The sequence below is a fragment of the Macadamia integrifolia genome, chromosome 9 (assembly GCF_013358625.1).
Source record: "Macadamia integrifolia cultivar HAES 741 chromosome 9, SCU_Mint_v3, whole genome shotgun sequence".
Classification (NCBI taxonomy): Eukaryota; Viridiplantae; Streptophyta; class Magnoliopsida; order Proteales; family Proteaceae; genus Macadamia; species Macadamia integrifolia.
Genome location: NC_056565.1, coordinates 2,977,513 through 2,993,955, shown reverse-complemented (window position 1 = coordinate 2,993,955; position 16,443 = coordinate 2,977,513). Strand labels below are relative to the sequence as shown.

The window sequence follows — 16,443 nt, the reverse complement described above, 5'->3', positions numbered from 1 at the left end:
TCACATTCAGATTAACCTTATCGAAAATGTGATTAGGCTTCCTGTCTTTCCCTTCAAATCTCTTATTGTTTCTTTTCTTCCATAAATTTGATGCAATAATCACCAACCCCACCGTCTAAGACTCTTTGATATTTAAGCCTCTTGTTTTTCTTTTCCATCAAGACAAAAGTTCAGCCATATTGGGATTATTATGCCAACAGATGCCAAAGCAGCCAATAAAGTTCTTCCAAATTTCCAAGGAAAGGAAAGTTGATTTCTCTCAATCCCATCACTTCATGCTAAATTCTAGTTCCTACTTCGGATGCACAAACTCTATAAAAATCTATTTTCTTCTTTCAACTGTATGATCCACAATAGGTTTCTTTCGATGATCCAACATGTTGAGTCACATGAAAAGCTGGTTTTAGTCAACTATTGAATTATTTGTACATCTTATGGAAATAACCAAATATCAAATTTCATACTGAAATTCAATCAAATATGAAATATTCACCTATTTATGTTCATGCATGTTTATATTTTTATAATTATCCATTCATGTTCATGCAACCTCTTGTAATCTCTAGATTTTCAAAACTTTATTTCGCACTTGCAAGTCCATTCAACTGAAACTTGACATATAGATAAGGGACTTTGGAGTATTATTGTTGAGTGGTATAAGGCCCGGAGCAGTCAGGTGGACTTCTTTGGTGGGCCTTTGGTTCATTTTGTAAAAGTTTTGATAGACAAGGAGTTTTACTTTCACTCCCCATCTTCCTATTATCCGATTTCGACACTGTTGAACTTAGGAGTGTGTACTTTCAAAGCAGACAATATCGTGCCATGGGTTAGATCGATCACATGGCACTTTTGGTTTGTATCCATTTCTAGTTGTTATTGTTGAAGCCCTTGCTATTAGGCAAGCTCCAATTATCGCCAAAACGAAGAATATGGATAGTCTTATTGTAGAAAGTGATAACTTTTCCATCATCAATAATCTCCCCGCTCTATTTCCATGGGAATTGTGGAAATGTTGGAAGACTGTAGAGTGTCAACATATTGTATTTTATCATTGTTATCACCAAGCTGATGTTGTAGTTGATGGTTTAGCTTCTTTTGTCTATAATGAAAATCAACCCCTCTTTTTATTTCACCTTTTTTATGTTGTGATGTACCTCTCTAAAAATGAAATCTTTTATAATCAATACATAACATGATTAGTTTTTTTTTGGGTAAACAATACCTAACACGATTGTATAAATTAACGGGTGTCAACTGTTAGCCTGCATTGGTAGGATTGATCGAGCCCAACCGGTTAAACCCTACACCTGACCAACTGATTAGGAAATGGTGGGGGGGGGGGCTAGCAAGGGTCAGTAACGGTGTTTGGTTGTGGCCCAATATGTTCCTATTAAGACCGGCCGGCACCACTAACCAACCATTTACAGCCTGATTAGCTTGTTTCATGTCCCATTTAAGGTCTGGGCTTGGCTTGTTCTACCATCTCACCCTATTTGCATTTGAGGCAAATTACTGTAGCCACCAAACAAAAGCAATTGAAAAGCTTATGGCCGAGGGATTTCCCAAGGACCTCATAGAAGAGGAATTTTTTTTTGCTTTGCTAATGGAAATTGGAGTAGCCAATAAAATTGAAATATTCAAGACAACAAGCACCTTATAAATCATCATGATTCTTTACTGAAGTATACAATTTGTTTTAATAATAAATGAATGCTAAGCAAATTTTCATACATTTTCCAAAACCAACTGTACATTTGTCTGTTGTGATGGAATACAAAATCACCGATCATTACAGAAATGTGTTCAAGAAAAAATATAAAACAAAACCAGTATTTCAAAACTACATGAAGAAGAAAAAAAAGAAACCAGAAATGTGTTCAACAAAAAATATATTACAAAACCAGTATTTCTAAACTACATGAAGAAGAAAAAAAAGAAACCAGTGTCTACAGTAGGCTATTTCTGTCATCCCAGTATTGGGAATCAGGACTCATTGGGTAAAGATCAGGAACAGATAAGGAAGACCCAGTCCATGGCCCATCTATAGTGTTAGTATGGGTGAAGCTCTCACTTTTGATCTGATCTTGGCCATATTGAGTATGACTCCTCCTGATGGCCTTAAATCTCATATCTTCAACAGAAATACCCGAATCTGGAACAAACTCCCCAACTGCAGCTCTGCCTTCAAGCATGCTTACCACAACTGACATGGTAGGTCTAAGAGTTGGAGATGCATTAGTGCATAGTAAAGCCACATTTATCATCCCCAACACCTCCTCCATGTTGATATCCAAACCCAACTTTGGATCCACTAATTCCAGTAAGTTTCCTCTTTCTTTCAGAACGAGGGCCTGAAATATTTCAGGGATACGAGTTGCTTTATTGAATTTGAGTACAATCACATAAAGTGATATTCTTCCACAACATGCAAAAATATCAAAAGTAAAGACGGACAAAACTGAAATATAGTAAGTTAACAAAGTTACCCAATCTAGAAGGTACACACATTCCTCCTTTGGCCTGAAGCTGGTGTTACTCTTCCCACTGACAATTTCCAAGGCAACAACCCCGAAACTGTAAACGTCTGCTTTATCAGTCAGATAACCTCTCATGGCGTACTCTGGTGCCATATATCCTCTGTAAAGTAGAGATAACCACATAATATCAGGTCAAATTTATCTACAAAATATTCACTCAAATTCCTGCATGGGCAATAGTTCTCATAGAGTCCTTATAGTTTCAGGATGGTATATATACACTACTTTAAGCAAATATTTAGAGAAAGATATATTGGATATGGAAATCTCAAAATGTTGAAATATATCTTTATTAAATGTGGAAATAAAAAAAAATATAAATGGCCTTTTTTTTTTTTTCTTTTGTAGAGGATTTTCTGGGAGGAATTAAAATGACTCACAAAGTTCCAGCAATCCGTGTGCTGATGTGAGTGTTGTCCTCTTCATCAAGCTTGGCCAAGCCAAAGTCAGATATCTTGGGGTCAAGATTTTTATCAAGCAAAACATTAGTAGCTTTGATGTCTCTATGAACAATCTTCAGTCTAGATTCTTCATGGAGGTAAGCTAAACCTCTTGCTATCCCAATGCAGATCTTGTGTCTCGTAGGCCAATCTAATTGCAGTTGACATTCTTCTGAACCTTCATGTGATCAACTAAAGAAAAATTAGAGACGCTAATATATTATGGAAAAATGTTTCCTACAGGCACATCATAGTAACCTTTTCAACATGCCCACTTCAAATACTACCACATGGAGAAATTACGAGGCAATCCTGGCCATTGGATAAAGAAAGCGCCAAGATTATCCACATGTAAAATGTCAGAGACTAATTCAATCAAATACCCTCCTGTGTATGGTCATGCATCCCCATGTATTTCGATGCATATATATGTGTACTTTCCCATTGCCCAGATTTTCCAAAAGGTTTCTCCATACTCCAATGGGCCTAAAGCTTGACATGAGTGGGCACGGGGCCTAGGGGATCTACCTATCTATAACTTTGGGGTCCCATGTGATGGTTGTTGACATTCAAAGTGGGCATGTAGGAACCAGGCTCCGTTTCATTATGTCTACATAATTTGGTTGTATAAACACCATAAACAATTGTGGAAGATCAAAAGATGCTGATCTTACCAAACAAAGCACGACCAAGGCAGTTATTTTCCATGTACTCATAAACGAGTAACAATTGATTTCCTTCAATACAACATCCATAAAGCCTCACAAGATGAGGGTGTTGAAGAGCAGAAATCATGCCTATCTCATTCACAAACTCACGATTTCCTTGCTTTGACTTGGAAGAAAGTTGCTTAACTGCTATTATGGTGCCATCTGATAATAGGCCCTGCATGGAGTAATAGTTTCACATTTCACTGAACTAAGAATGCATCTTGAATGGACTGATGGATCAAGACAACTGAAACGTTTTTGGAATACCTTATAAACAGATCCAAAACCACCTTCTCCGATCTTGTTTGCAGGATCAAAGTTGTTCGTGGCAGCTTTGATTTGCCTCAAGGTAAAGGAACCAGTTTGTAGGTCTAGACCTCTCAGCTCTGACCAAGGATATAAGTTAGAAGAAGTATATCTTACTAGTTTCATCAATTGCTCCATGACTAATAACTTGCATTCTATTTTCTCAAATCTTCAAAGCAGAGTGCAGTCATGTAGGAAAATTTCATGTCAACGAGGGAAATGCATAACAAGAAGCCAAGAATATGGAAGAAACCATATTTAAATGCATTTGTGGAAGAAAAAAATCATATCGATGTAAGTAAAACATATGAAACTGGAGCGATGGCATTGAAACATCAAGGTGAAACCGATAATTCACCTAGGGCATTCCCTACTTTGTTAGTTGATGTTAATTAAGTAAATAAATAGGAAATTGGAAAAAATAGTTGTCCTTTCCTTCTTGTTTACTTTTTCAATAATTCTAGGTTCTCTTTGTGTGTGCTTTTGCATTCCTACCTTGGTCCATCATGGCTTTACGCCCCAGACAGCCTTTCCACCAAAGAATTCCGAAAACCACAAAGATAAGGCCTACCACTGAAGCCACAACAATCCCAACAACAGCAGCTGTAGATATTTTTCCACCTTCCGAAGGAGGGATAAACTCTGCAGGAAGAAAAAATATTAACAGCTAACTTCATCAGGTGGAGTTATGTTGCGCTAAACTCAAAACAACAACACAGTAGAGAATCTGAATTCTTGGAATCATAATTTGAAATAAAATGATCAAAATTGGATTAGCCAAAAAATAAGAACAAAAATTCCATCGATTACAATTTCAAAATAAATCACTTTTTGCAATCCATTTTTTTCCTTCTTCAGTTTTTCCACATATAATGAAGACAATTATAGTTGACCTACCTTGCCTTTTCACATGGACTACAAATTAAGAAAAGAAGAGGGTGGGGTGAGAAAAAGGATGAAATTGTCCAATTGTAATCAACAGCAGTTGAAGTCTACTGTGACATCACAAATATAACACTCACCAGATATAAGATTGTTCATTCTTAGGAAAAATAAAAAAAGGCTCCAGATAAGGCAAAACATTACCAGGATCCACCGAGATAGCTGATACGAGAGGACCATAGGTCCCCCTGTAAGGGATTGCTATTGTCCCTTTCCCTGCCCAATAGAACCGGATTTCTAATGTCCCACTTGTTACACCAACTGAACTAAAGTTTTTTGTAACTGCCTTCCCAACTCCACCAGCTTCATCTACTATATTGAAATCCTCCAGCACCAATTGTCCCTGCAATGAACTAATTATAACCAAACCTTTCTAGAAGCAACCGAAAGTAATTTATGCAATGTCATTAACTACCTGAATATAGACATCAAATATGCGCCTCCCTAGGCTGCTATAAGTTTGATCATTTGTAAACATGATTTCCGCAAAGTGGAGGTTCACAGTGTAGTTTCCATTCAGTAGACAGAATCCATAGTAAGTGAAAGAAAGAGGAGAGAGACGTGCTGTTGTGTACAATTGAGAGTTGGTCATCAAGAGCTTGGATACATTTGTAGTTATATAGTCATCAAAATTGTTGTCATTGTCCATAAAATTTCCTGTACTGCTAAATCCCCAATTATATCTACTTTGGAAAAACTTTGAAGAACCAGCAGAATCCAGATCATCTTCATAAGTGGTATTTCCGTTGACAATTACTTCTCTTCCACCGCAATTTATATGAAATGAATACCCCTCTAGCAATATACAGAAGAGAAATTCATAAGCTCGAATTATATATACTCAAGCAGAAGGATATCATTAAACTCTTTAAGCTTTCAATTGGCCTCACGCCCTCATCACATATTGAACAGGTGTAAGGATACTTACTTGAATATCGATGGTGAAAATATAACTATTTTTTTTCTTTTATAATAATAATATTTAAAAAAAAAATAAAAAAAATAAAAAAAAAAAAAGTTCCTGATAATATTGATGAGGGTCAGTGAACTTTTGCAAAGTCCAGAAGCCAACATAATGTTCTGTCAATTAAACTTTTATGCAATTTGTAATAGCAGATGAAAAAGTTATTACATCTCCAATGTTTGGGAGAAATTGGTATTCTACTCTCCAATAGGTTATAAATGTTTATGATGGTTTCAACATTCAATTTACAATTTTATAGCTGAATTTTTTTTTTTTTGGATGAATTAATGGCTGAAATTTTAATAACAAAAGATGTCTTGAAAACGTTTTGGGGAAATCATTACTCATTTAGATGAAGAAAATCATATTGATAGATGCATATCTCTTTTATCTTCATTTCTTTAATGAAAAATATAAGTAATCATTGAAATTAGTTGCTTTTGTAGTATGTTTAATAAGAGAGAATTTTTCCCTGGGCATCTCAACAAAATCAATTCTTCCCCTGTTAGAGATTTTCCCTTGGAACATTAATTTGGGAAATCCAGACATCAACCTTATTGAGGACCCTGAAGACATTGAATTCCTAGCCTTTCTAGTTTATTTTTATGTTGCCATGGTTAAACACCCCCAATACTCTCAATGTGAGCTTATTAGTAATTTGTCTACCTCATTTATTGGCTAGTTTCAGGTTGAACCAACAATCTTCAGGTTTTCCATTCTCTACAAGGCATTTACTCTATGATGAATTGCTTTTGTAAATTATCTATGTGAACACCCACACCCACATGCAAATACACGGACATATACATATACATACTAATGAGTCACCTTTAAATCAAAAAGCAACAACAACAACAAAGCCTTATTCCAACTTAATGGGGTCGGATAAATCATAAAGAAATAATAACAAGAAGAAAATACATTTCCCTGAATAGCTTATTCTTAATAAGATAATGCGGAATTATACAAAATTATCGCATCTCTAATTTTCTAGAAGTGAGGAGACTGTTAGCAATCAACCTTATTTTCCCAGAATTTGCATAATACTCCACTTGTCTTTGGGAAATGTTAATAAAATGGCTCATCAGCCTTTAGAATGGATTGGATCAGGTATTTTTAGGCTCCAAGTTACAAGTAAGGGAAATGAAGGGAAGTCAAATTGATATAACAAAGAAAATGGGAACTTTTGTAATCTTGATTTTGTAATGAACCTAAAATCTTACCTAGTACATAAGCTCCATCATATTTTCCTATTCAAAATATAAGTAATATTTCCGAAAAGTGAGGTAACATTTAACTACCATATTCAGTGAGTGGTAACATTAACCAGCGCGACCTAGTGGTTGTGGATTTGAGTCGGGAAACAGGCTCTTCGCAAAGCGAGGATAAGGCTGTGTATGTTATGACCCTCTCCAAACCCCACAATCGCAGGAGCCTCGTGCACTGGGTATGCCCTTTATTCAGTGAGTTTTTGAATTTGTTACACAATCATTTTTGGTAATGATTAAAAGATTTTTCATTTTATTTTCGTTTTGCTTCAATTCCCTAATGCTCATTTTACTTTCAGTGTTGAAGAAAACAATACTAAGACTAGCTAAAACAGTTGTTGAACTAAAAATAGAACCAAGGTAATACTCTCATTACAATTTCAAAAACAAAATACTTACTCCGTGAGCAGGTAAGGCTCTTCAAGCAGGGAACAACTCCACTTCTACATCAAAAGAAGGTCAATATCAAGTCAGAATTATGAGATCCACAACCATTCTATTTTTTTTTTTTTCATTCAAGTATTGGCAAAAAAATTACTCAAAACGTAAAATATGGAATATCTTTTATGTAGATGCACTAAAAGAAATCTAGAACTTACGAGGTTTTACCCAATGAAGAGCTTCCAAACAAATTTCTGTGAGACAGCAGAAAGAAAATTTGGGAAAAGATAAGAAGATCCAATACTAGAAACTACCACGAAGCTGTATACTACCAAAGAAGCTGAAACTACAAGTATGCATTCTTACACATTACTCTGTTGACAAGTAGACACTCCTGAGCTTCCCAATGAAATGTTGTTGTAGGAAAGATCACTGTATATCAATGTTACAAATAGAACAACCATATTGTTAAACGAAAAAATTATAATCTCAATAATCTGAAATAAAATAGCATAGTAATTACAAAATTTCAAACCTCAACAATATAATACTAATAAATAACCATCTTGGAAGTACCAGTCAAGAAATCAAAGGGGTGAGAACATACATGTTTCTGCCTTTCTTCATCCAGTCAGGAACAGTACCATTTAACAAATTTCCAGTTAGATACCTAATCACAAAAGATGAAGTTCTGAGACTATGGAGTTTTCAAATGTTACTAGCATGGTAACTTGCCAATAATACTTGTTAAAAGATGATTACAGTGGAAACACACTTACATGAAATTTACTTTTGACAATCCACCAAAAGTGCTTGGAAATTCTCCAACCAGCTTATTAAAGCTGAGATCTCTGCACAACAGAAATGGAAGGAAAAATAAGGTTCTGGTCTGAAGAAATTCCCTAAGAGAATTTTATTTTCTGATTTCTTTCACCAGTATTTACTTTTATATCAATAAAAAGAAAGAACAGAAATATTGACAATTCAACATAGCATGTGCAATGTTTACAATAAGAATATCCAGAAACAAACTCTTAGTTCAACAAACTAGCATCATATCAAAATGTGTTGATAACTATTAAAGACAAAGGAGCACATATGAGAGAGATATTAGCAAAAGTAGGTGAGCACTTATCACTTGATCCTGAATTCTAGGGTTCTCCCTTTAGTATCTTAACATATTGGCTTCATCCAGATATACACTCATCAAAAGTTTGCTTAACATTGTGTCATTAAATATTATGCAATATGTATTCAGAATTATTCAATCCATGAGTCAGATAATTTCATTTTGTTCTCTAAGAATCTCTTCACTGTTCCATGCAACGTGCCAACATGTAACCGTTGCAATTCTGAAATCCTGCAGTAATCTATCATTGAAATTCTTTTGACATTTCCTAACATTGGAAATGCTTTAATCGAGTCCAAAAAGAATGTAACAGAAAAAAGAAACATTTAAAATGAGATAGTAACACTAAAAGTTCTCATTCTCCATGGATTTATGCCTATCTACTCCCTGGATCATTTTCATTAACTATAAGTGGCTATGGATGTCTGCTGTGGTGATTCTCCAAAAGATGTTCTAGGTACTTCCCTTTCTACTTTACATTCCACTCCATCTGTCAATCCTTTTATCCTCTTGGAAGATAATGGTTACCCTGTACATATTGTCGATGAGTCACATATTCTATCCCCTTTAGTCTCATTTTCCAGTTCCACAATGAAAAGATAAGTTTCAACCTCCAGGATTGGAAAGCATCAAACTGGCATCTGGAGGTGTCTCCATCTCTCATTTCCACAATGGGAAATCGGATTTATAGTGTAATCCCTTCTCTCTCTTTATCTTATTTTGTCTCATGTCATCTAAGTCCCTTGTTCTTGTCAAATTTATTATGACCATTTATGAGAAAAAAAACTTTAGCTCCCACAGCTGTACCTTCTTTCTTCTATTCAGGATCCAAGGACTGAGATGATGACCAATGAAGTTGTAAATAGGCCAAATATAGACCCTAAAAATTGAACTTTAATCCTGTTACTAATTTTTCTTAACAGCACTGATTAGGGCCTACATCCTGGTGTAGGGAAGTAGAAATCTGAAAGGGACTCAGAGTTGCCGGGGGGAGAGGAATCACACATGCACAGTCACGTGGCTCACGCCTCAGTCACGTTGAGAAAAATCCAATCAGCTTTCTATTCAATTCTGTTTTGCTATTGATAGATTACAATGTATAAATAAACAAAAATCAAAAAACCCTTAACTAGGATGTAAGACTGAAAATAATTTGCAATCAAACTCCATCTCCCAATCCAAACTCTAAAACTAAAATACAAAATTAACTAACCAATCTCCTACATATCCTACCAAGCAGACATTAAAAAGTAAAGACATAAAGATTCACTAAACCACTACCAGCCCTTGCTAGACCAAAAACCCAGGCTGAACCAGTCTTGTCTAGGTTTGGGTTTCCAAACCTGGTCGTCCCAGTCTCCCCAGTTGAGTGTGCATCACATCTACAGTGTGCGCTGCAGTTTAACCCTCTAATAAATTTTTTATCTTTTTTTTTTTAGGGATAAGTAACTCTTTTATTGTTTCTATTTGATAGATAATATCATATAGGAGAAGAAAAAAGAAAGTAATTGGTATTTGAAATCAATCTGGAGTATGTTCCTACAACAAAACAATAGTGTTGTTTGCTCCTCTGCTTAATAAACACAGTATACTTTCAAATGATTTCTTTCGTGCCACTGCTATCTACAGAAAAAAAAAAAAGGGGGGCGGGGGGGCCCTAAGACTTTAAACTGATATAACCAATGCGCAACATGATGAACTTATCGTAATATCCTGTCATATACGAAACACTGTAAATCCATGGCAAAGATAATAGAGGGGGTGAGAAAGAATCAAAAGAAGAAACTTTGGTAAAGAATCTCAGCAAAAATTTAGGTAAAAAATGATTCCAACAAACGATGAGAGAGAGAGAGAGAGAGAGAGTGGGTTGGACTTACAACATTTTGAGTGTTGTCATTCCACCGAGATAATCAGGTAGTGGCCCGATAATATTGCAACTCCTCAATATTCTATTAAGAAGGAATCAAACTATTGTCAGAACCAGCCAAAAATAAAACAATGCACGATCTTCCATTAATCTTGAGAGAAATAAAAACATTCAACTCACAGATTCTTCAAGATTGACATGTTACTCAATGGAGGAAACTCCATTTCAGTTCCATTTATGTCACTGATCCGCCTGTGCAATAAAAATAAAATATTTGACCTATCCTAACTACCTAAAGTTGCTTCAGTGAAGAACACAAAAGGAATGGCACAGCATACAAATAAGAAAGAATATGGAAAGAGAGGGGTTTCACTCACAAGTCAGTTAAATATACCAAAGCAGAAATTTCAGGGGGAATTGGCCCTTCCAATCCGCTAGCCTGTATGACTCTGCCATTGACAAAAGTTAAGGCAAGGAGAACCAAGTGAAAATTTTGAATTCTGCTCATAGAAGGTTCTTTTGGTGGTAGGGGGGGGGGATTCCATAGAGAAAATTCTCACAATTTTTCAAGTTTTGTCCAGTTCTTTATAAAACTGGGTATCTTTCCAGTAAAGTTGTTACCACTTATCCGACTGCATGTACCAAAAAAGAGAGTAATTAAAAAATGGAAATAACAGTTATAAATTCTATAGCAGATTAAAAAAAAAAAAATGGCAGGACAGATTTGATAGAAGTAAAAACTTACAAATCCCTCAAGTTGGTTAAATTTGCAAGTGTCTCTGGCAATGGCCCCGTGAAATAATTCGAGGAAAGAAGACTATAATAACCAAAATAATCCCAATATAAAAAAAAATCAGACATTCCAAATCTTCAAAAGAGTTGTAAATTCGATGAAAAAAAAAACAGAACTGAATATCAAAGAGCGGTGTGGAAGTGGAGAAAGGAATATGATATACATTTTCTCTGTGTCGACCAATTTGCCAAGTTCTAGAGGAAGATGTCCAGAGAGCTGGTTGGCCTCGAGGGTCCTGCAAATTCGAACTTCTGTAAGTGGAAAATTATCAATTGAATCACTTTTTGAGCTACGCAGAAAGGAAAGAGGGATGAAAATCAGAACTTACAGGTTTCTGAGAGTGGCCATGTTCCCAAGTTCTTTTGGGATTGGACCCGACAATCGATTTCCAAGAAGAGAGCTGGAAGGACATCTCTCCATCAATCCCAGTTTTCAGGAACGAACAAAATATTTGGATTTACTTAATATAGAGCCAAAAGAGAGGAGAGAGCTCACATGTTCACCAATGGTAAGGAAGCCCATGTTGCAGGGATTGTACCGTTAAGGTAGTTGCGACTGAGATCACTGTGAAGAGAGAGAGAGAGAGAGAGAGAGAAGAGATTATCATTTTATTGTCCATATGTATGTGCTGTGTCAAAAAGGAAAAAGTAATTCATAGCTACTTACAGTTCCTGGAGGTACGGAAGCTTCACTTCTACGGGGAGGACGCCTGGTAGGCTCTGAGATTTGAGAACGCTGCATCCATTTCATAACAATCATCATTTAAGGGGGGGCCCACCCATCCTAAATAAAATTCACATCCAAAATTGACCCTTTTCTACCTAGAAGTGAGAAGTGAGAACAAGGATTTAGTTCACCGTATCGGTATCGGTACCGCCTATAACACAGGTTTCGGATATTGGCCAAATCTCATTGGAATCGGCTGGGAATGATCCTGATTCTGGCTAGTTTGACTCGGCCCTTTTTCTTTCAAAACACAGGTTGAGGGCACATTTGACCGATTCCTCAGCGATCCTAATCCAAATCGGAATTGTTCCAGACCTCGATTTTGGATTTTTAATCCTTATATATCGACCCTTTGTGAAAGCATATGCATGTGACATTATTAAAATCCGTAACGGTAGCCGTTGGCCCATCTTATTCTCAAATAATTTGTTATTCTATTCCATACTAAAATATAATCAGATCAATATTCTTAAGTCAATTCGATAACTTAGGGCCCGTTTGATAATTTTTCAAGAAACGCGTTTCTACCGTTTCTGCCATTTTTGTTTCTAGAAACAGCAGAAACGGAGCAAAAAGCGTTTGATAAAATTGTTCCGTTTCACTTATTTTTAGAAATAGAAATAGAAATTTTTACTTATTTATGATTCAAGAAACGACCCAGGCGAAACAAGTTCAATTTGTTTCACCCATTTCTGGAAACGACTTGTGGCAATTCTTTCACTGGTTATCATCGACTTCTAAAAACATGACTTATCAAACACCTTCAATTCCGTTTCTGTTTCTAGAAAAGGAAATTTATGTTTTTGCCGTTTCTTGAAACAGAAACAGCAGAAACGTTATCAAACGGGCCCTTAGTATCTTTATCATTTAGGTTTCTAACGGAGTTTTTCTATGTTTCTTACTTAAATAAATAAATAACTTTACCAAAAAAATTAAATAAATAATACCAAGTTCCAAAGTAAATAAATAATTGTACACACTACACAGCATAATTAAAATATATGTTGAAAGGATAACTAACATACGTTTGGATGCATTATAATGATGGGGCCCATAGCTTTGGATCATAATAATGAAATTACTACCGTGATATTGATGTACACAAATTGTGGGGCGTGGCTTGTTGTTTCTTATTTTTTAAAACGGAACTTTCATTTTATTCTTAGGTTGCGTTTGATAACGTTTCAGAAAAACGTTTTTGGAGTATTTTTGTTCTATGAGAATAAAAAAACGGAATAAAACGTTTGATGCATTTATGTGTGTTTCATTATTTTTCTTTTAACAAAAAATGAAAAAAAAAAATGATAGAAACGAGATTTGATGGAACGACAAATGGTAGTGTTCTAGTTTCGTTAAAAAAAAATATATTTTGATACATAAACTGAAATTTTCGTTATTGACACGAGACATCATTTCTGAATTACCAAATGCAGCCTTAGAGCAATTTTGTAGGGGAATCCTTAGTCCCTTATCTATTTTGAGTAATATGGATTCCCTAATTTTCATTAAGGCCATGTTTGGGAGCCAATAGAAGAAAAGAAAAAAGAATCTAAAAAAGAAAAGAAAAGAGAAAAAATGATGAGGAAATAAAAAGAGTATGTATGTTTCATTACAAGAACAAAAAAATTCAAAAAAAATTGAATTTTAAAAAAAAAAAATAAATATATAAGAAATCATTGTGTAATCATTATTTTTTATCTTATTATATTTTCATATTTTCATATTTTCTCAAAGAAAATTTTTGGAAAAATAAAAGAATTGAAAAAAAAAAAAAATTGGGCGTGGGCATTAGAATGAGATAGATGGTCAAATTCGGTGCGCAGTCAAAGCCCATTTGGCCCAATAAGGCGACTATGTCTGAGAAGATATGAACGTATGCGTTGGATTCATTTGACCTCGGAATAATTGAGGAAAAAGGTCGTTAATTTTATTTTTATTTTTTCTTTTTTAAAGGAGAGGAAGTAGGGTGTCAGCCATTATCTAATAAAGGACGAAATGCCAGGCTATCACGGTACGGAAAGAAACATTTTACGATATTTCAATAATAAAATTGAAAATTTTAAATTTTGGACCTTTGACGTAGAGAGAGAGAGAGAGAGAGAGAGAGAGAGAAAGAGAGACTCACATACTGACGACGTGACAAACAGTGGCATTAGCAAAAGAGCAGTCGCAGGTGACGGCATTCTCCGATCCCTTCACTGGATTAGCCGTCGCCCATCCCGATTCACCGCTACATGGATCCACACTGAAATTCCAGTCTGTCTTCCCCATAGATTTTGCTATCTCCTTCAAAGCATTCACTGCAACAATAGAATAATAGATTAGGTATTGAAAATTGAAATCCCTCTCTAGATTCTGGGGGTATCACAAGACTAATAAAAGATATTTTTCTAGACTACTTCCTTCTTAAGGAGAAGAACACGAAGGTTAAAAACAGTGTTTGTCTATAAAGTCATGAATCTGTGGAAGAAAAATGCCAACTTTCTCTTCATCTTTGAGTTAAACAATGGTTATAGACAAGTTGAGACTTTCTGTTTTAGGGCATCATGGATGATCCTAGAAAAACTGCTATATAGAGCAATTAAGATGGTTTGGTTAATCTGTTCTTTAATAATCCTGAAAACTCGTTTGGGGAAGGACACCAAGAAAAAGGAGGAAAAAAAGAAAGAAATGCTAAAGTCGACATTGGTGGATGATTAAGAAACTCTGTTTTTCTTCCCTTTCTATGATTCAATTTGAGTTTATTATTCTTACTCTGGAGCAGAAGAGTAGAAAAGCTAGAGAAGATGAGAGGGCAAGTCCAGTGATTTTCCTATTTGATGATTTTTAGGTCATTTTGTAGAAAAAAAGCTCTGAGATTTACCTAATTCCAAAACCAAAAGTACTAATTTCAGAGGAAGTTGGACTATATATACTTACCTTCGTCATCAGGTAGACGAGTGGTCATCGCTCCGAATGCGAAAGCTACGAAGCCGCTCAGACTTATTAACCAAATACTAACGATCACAGAGACAGAGCTTCTTCCTAATAACATCTTCTTCTTCTTAGTTCTCAAATCTTCAAAGTAACAACAACTCTCCATACCCAAAGATCCTAAGCAGATCAAGAACTGAAGAATAGTAGAAGTAGAAGCAGCAGAGTTCAGATCTCCGTAATTTAGTCACTCCTTGTTTCTGTAGTCTCTAATCTCTATATTGCTCGTCGGATTCGAAGGCTTTCAACCATTCAAAATAGAGAAGACTCGAGAGAGAAAGAGAGATATATAGAGTGAGAAAGGAGAATCGCAGGCTTTAGACAGCTCAGATCTTGGTAATTACTCCTTTGGAGAAGACGATAAGGGCGGGTAGGTGGCGAGTGCTACTCTAGTGCTTGACGACGAAAACTCGTCCTTAACGACTTATGAGCTATGACTTTTCCTTCTACCATATATATTCTATTCCTAATTTCCCACGTCCAATTTTTAAATGTCAGTCGCAGTATTTTAAAATTCGGGTCCGAAACCAAACCGGGTTTAGACATGGATTTGCCATTACCAAACTAATGTTAATTACCTATCTATTTATGTCCATGCATGCATGCTTTCCATATATGTTTACGCAGTCTTTACCATCATAAAAATGTCTACGTACTCTCTTGTAGTCCTGAGATTTTCAAAACTTTATTCTGCCACTCTTGAGTAAGTATTTAAATCTCAAGGATATCCATTCAGATTAGATCGATTAGTTTTACTTTATTTTTTATTAATAATTTTTTTTTAACGGTCTTCAAGGATCAACCTAGTATCGTTATCAATCTTAGATGATACAAATATGATCTACCTAATCTAGTCAATTCAATATCAACATTTAGAGCATAATTGTAAATCTATTTTCAGATGAAACAAAATTTAGGTGAGAGACTTTGGGGTAAAATATTCATTAATAAAATTTGGGCACATCACATCTGTCGTGTTAAAAATGTTTGGATTATAATCATTAGAAACTTATCAAGGTGAACAATCTTGAATAACTTTGCACTTCAAGAAATTAAGTGATATGTTTATAAAAAAAAAAAAAATGATTTGGATGATACTCGAATAGTTTATACTTGTTCAACACATCTAATTAAGGATGACATTCTAGTCCAATCATCTTTTGTCTCATGTCAATAAAATGATTCAAAATTATTGTTAGATAAGTTCAATTTATTTAAAGAATACATATTATTAAAAAAGAAAAAAATAGAATTCTACACATGATGGACAATATCTAGTGGTTCCCATCTATCCAGCAATCCCATTTAGCAAATAATCTCTTGCCATTAATGAAAATAAAAATAAAAAGTCTCTTATCATTAAAAATTACTTTTGATCTCATTATAAGACGGTAATGGAATTTTTTT

General features: G+C 35.1%; 1 protein-coding gene across 1 annotated transcript; it reads right to left on the bottom strand.

Moving 5' to 3' along the window:
* Nucleotides 1-1,694: 1,694 nt before the first annotated feature.
* LOC122088669 (probable leucine-rich repeat receptor-like serine/threonine-protein kinase At3g14840) lies at nucleotides 1,695-15,443 on the bottom strand. The gene is made up of 24 exons (XM_042657986.1): nucleotides 14,983-15,443; nucleotides 14,189-14,363; nucleotides 12,004-12,072; nucleotides 11,833-11,901; nucleotides 11,666-11,737; nucleotides 11,501-11,572; nucleotides 11,290-11,361; nucleotides 11,105-11,176; nucleotides 10,922-10,993; nucleotides 10,725-10,796; nucleotides 10,555-10,626; nucleotides 8,328-8,399; nucleotides 8,156-8,218; nucleotides 7,915-7,980; nucleotides 7,767-7,802; nucleotides 7,567-7,610; nucleotides 5,351-5,730; nucleotides 5,080-5,278; nucleotides 4,489-4,635; nucleotides 3,955-4,073; nucleotides 3,652-3,862; nucleotides 2,918-3,155; nucleotides 2,487-2,637; nucleotides 1,695-2,351 (listed from the first exon to the last, which is right to left on the bottom strand). Exons 1-24 carry the CDS (start codon nucleotides 15,143-15,145, stop codon nucleotides 1,947-1,949), a joined length of 3,111 nt encoding a protein of 1,036 aa, XP_042513920.1. The 5' UTR covers nucleotides 15,146-15,443; the 3' UTR covers nucleotides 1,695-1,946.
* Between the last annotated feature and the right edge of the window lie 1,000 nt (nucleotides 15,444-16,443).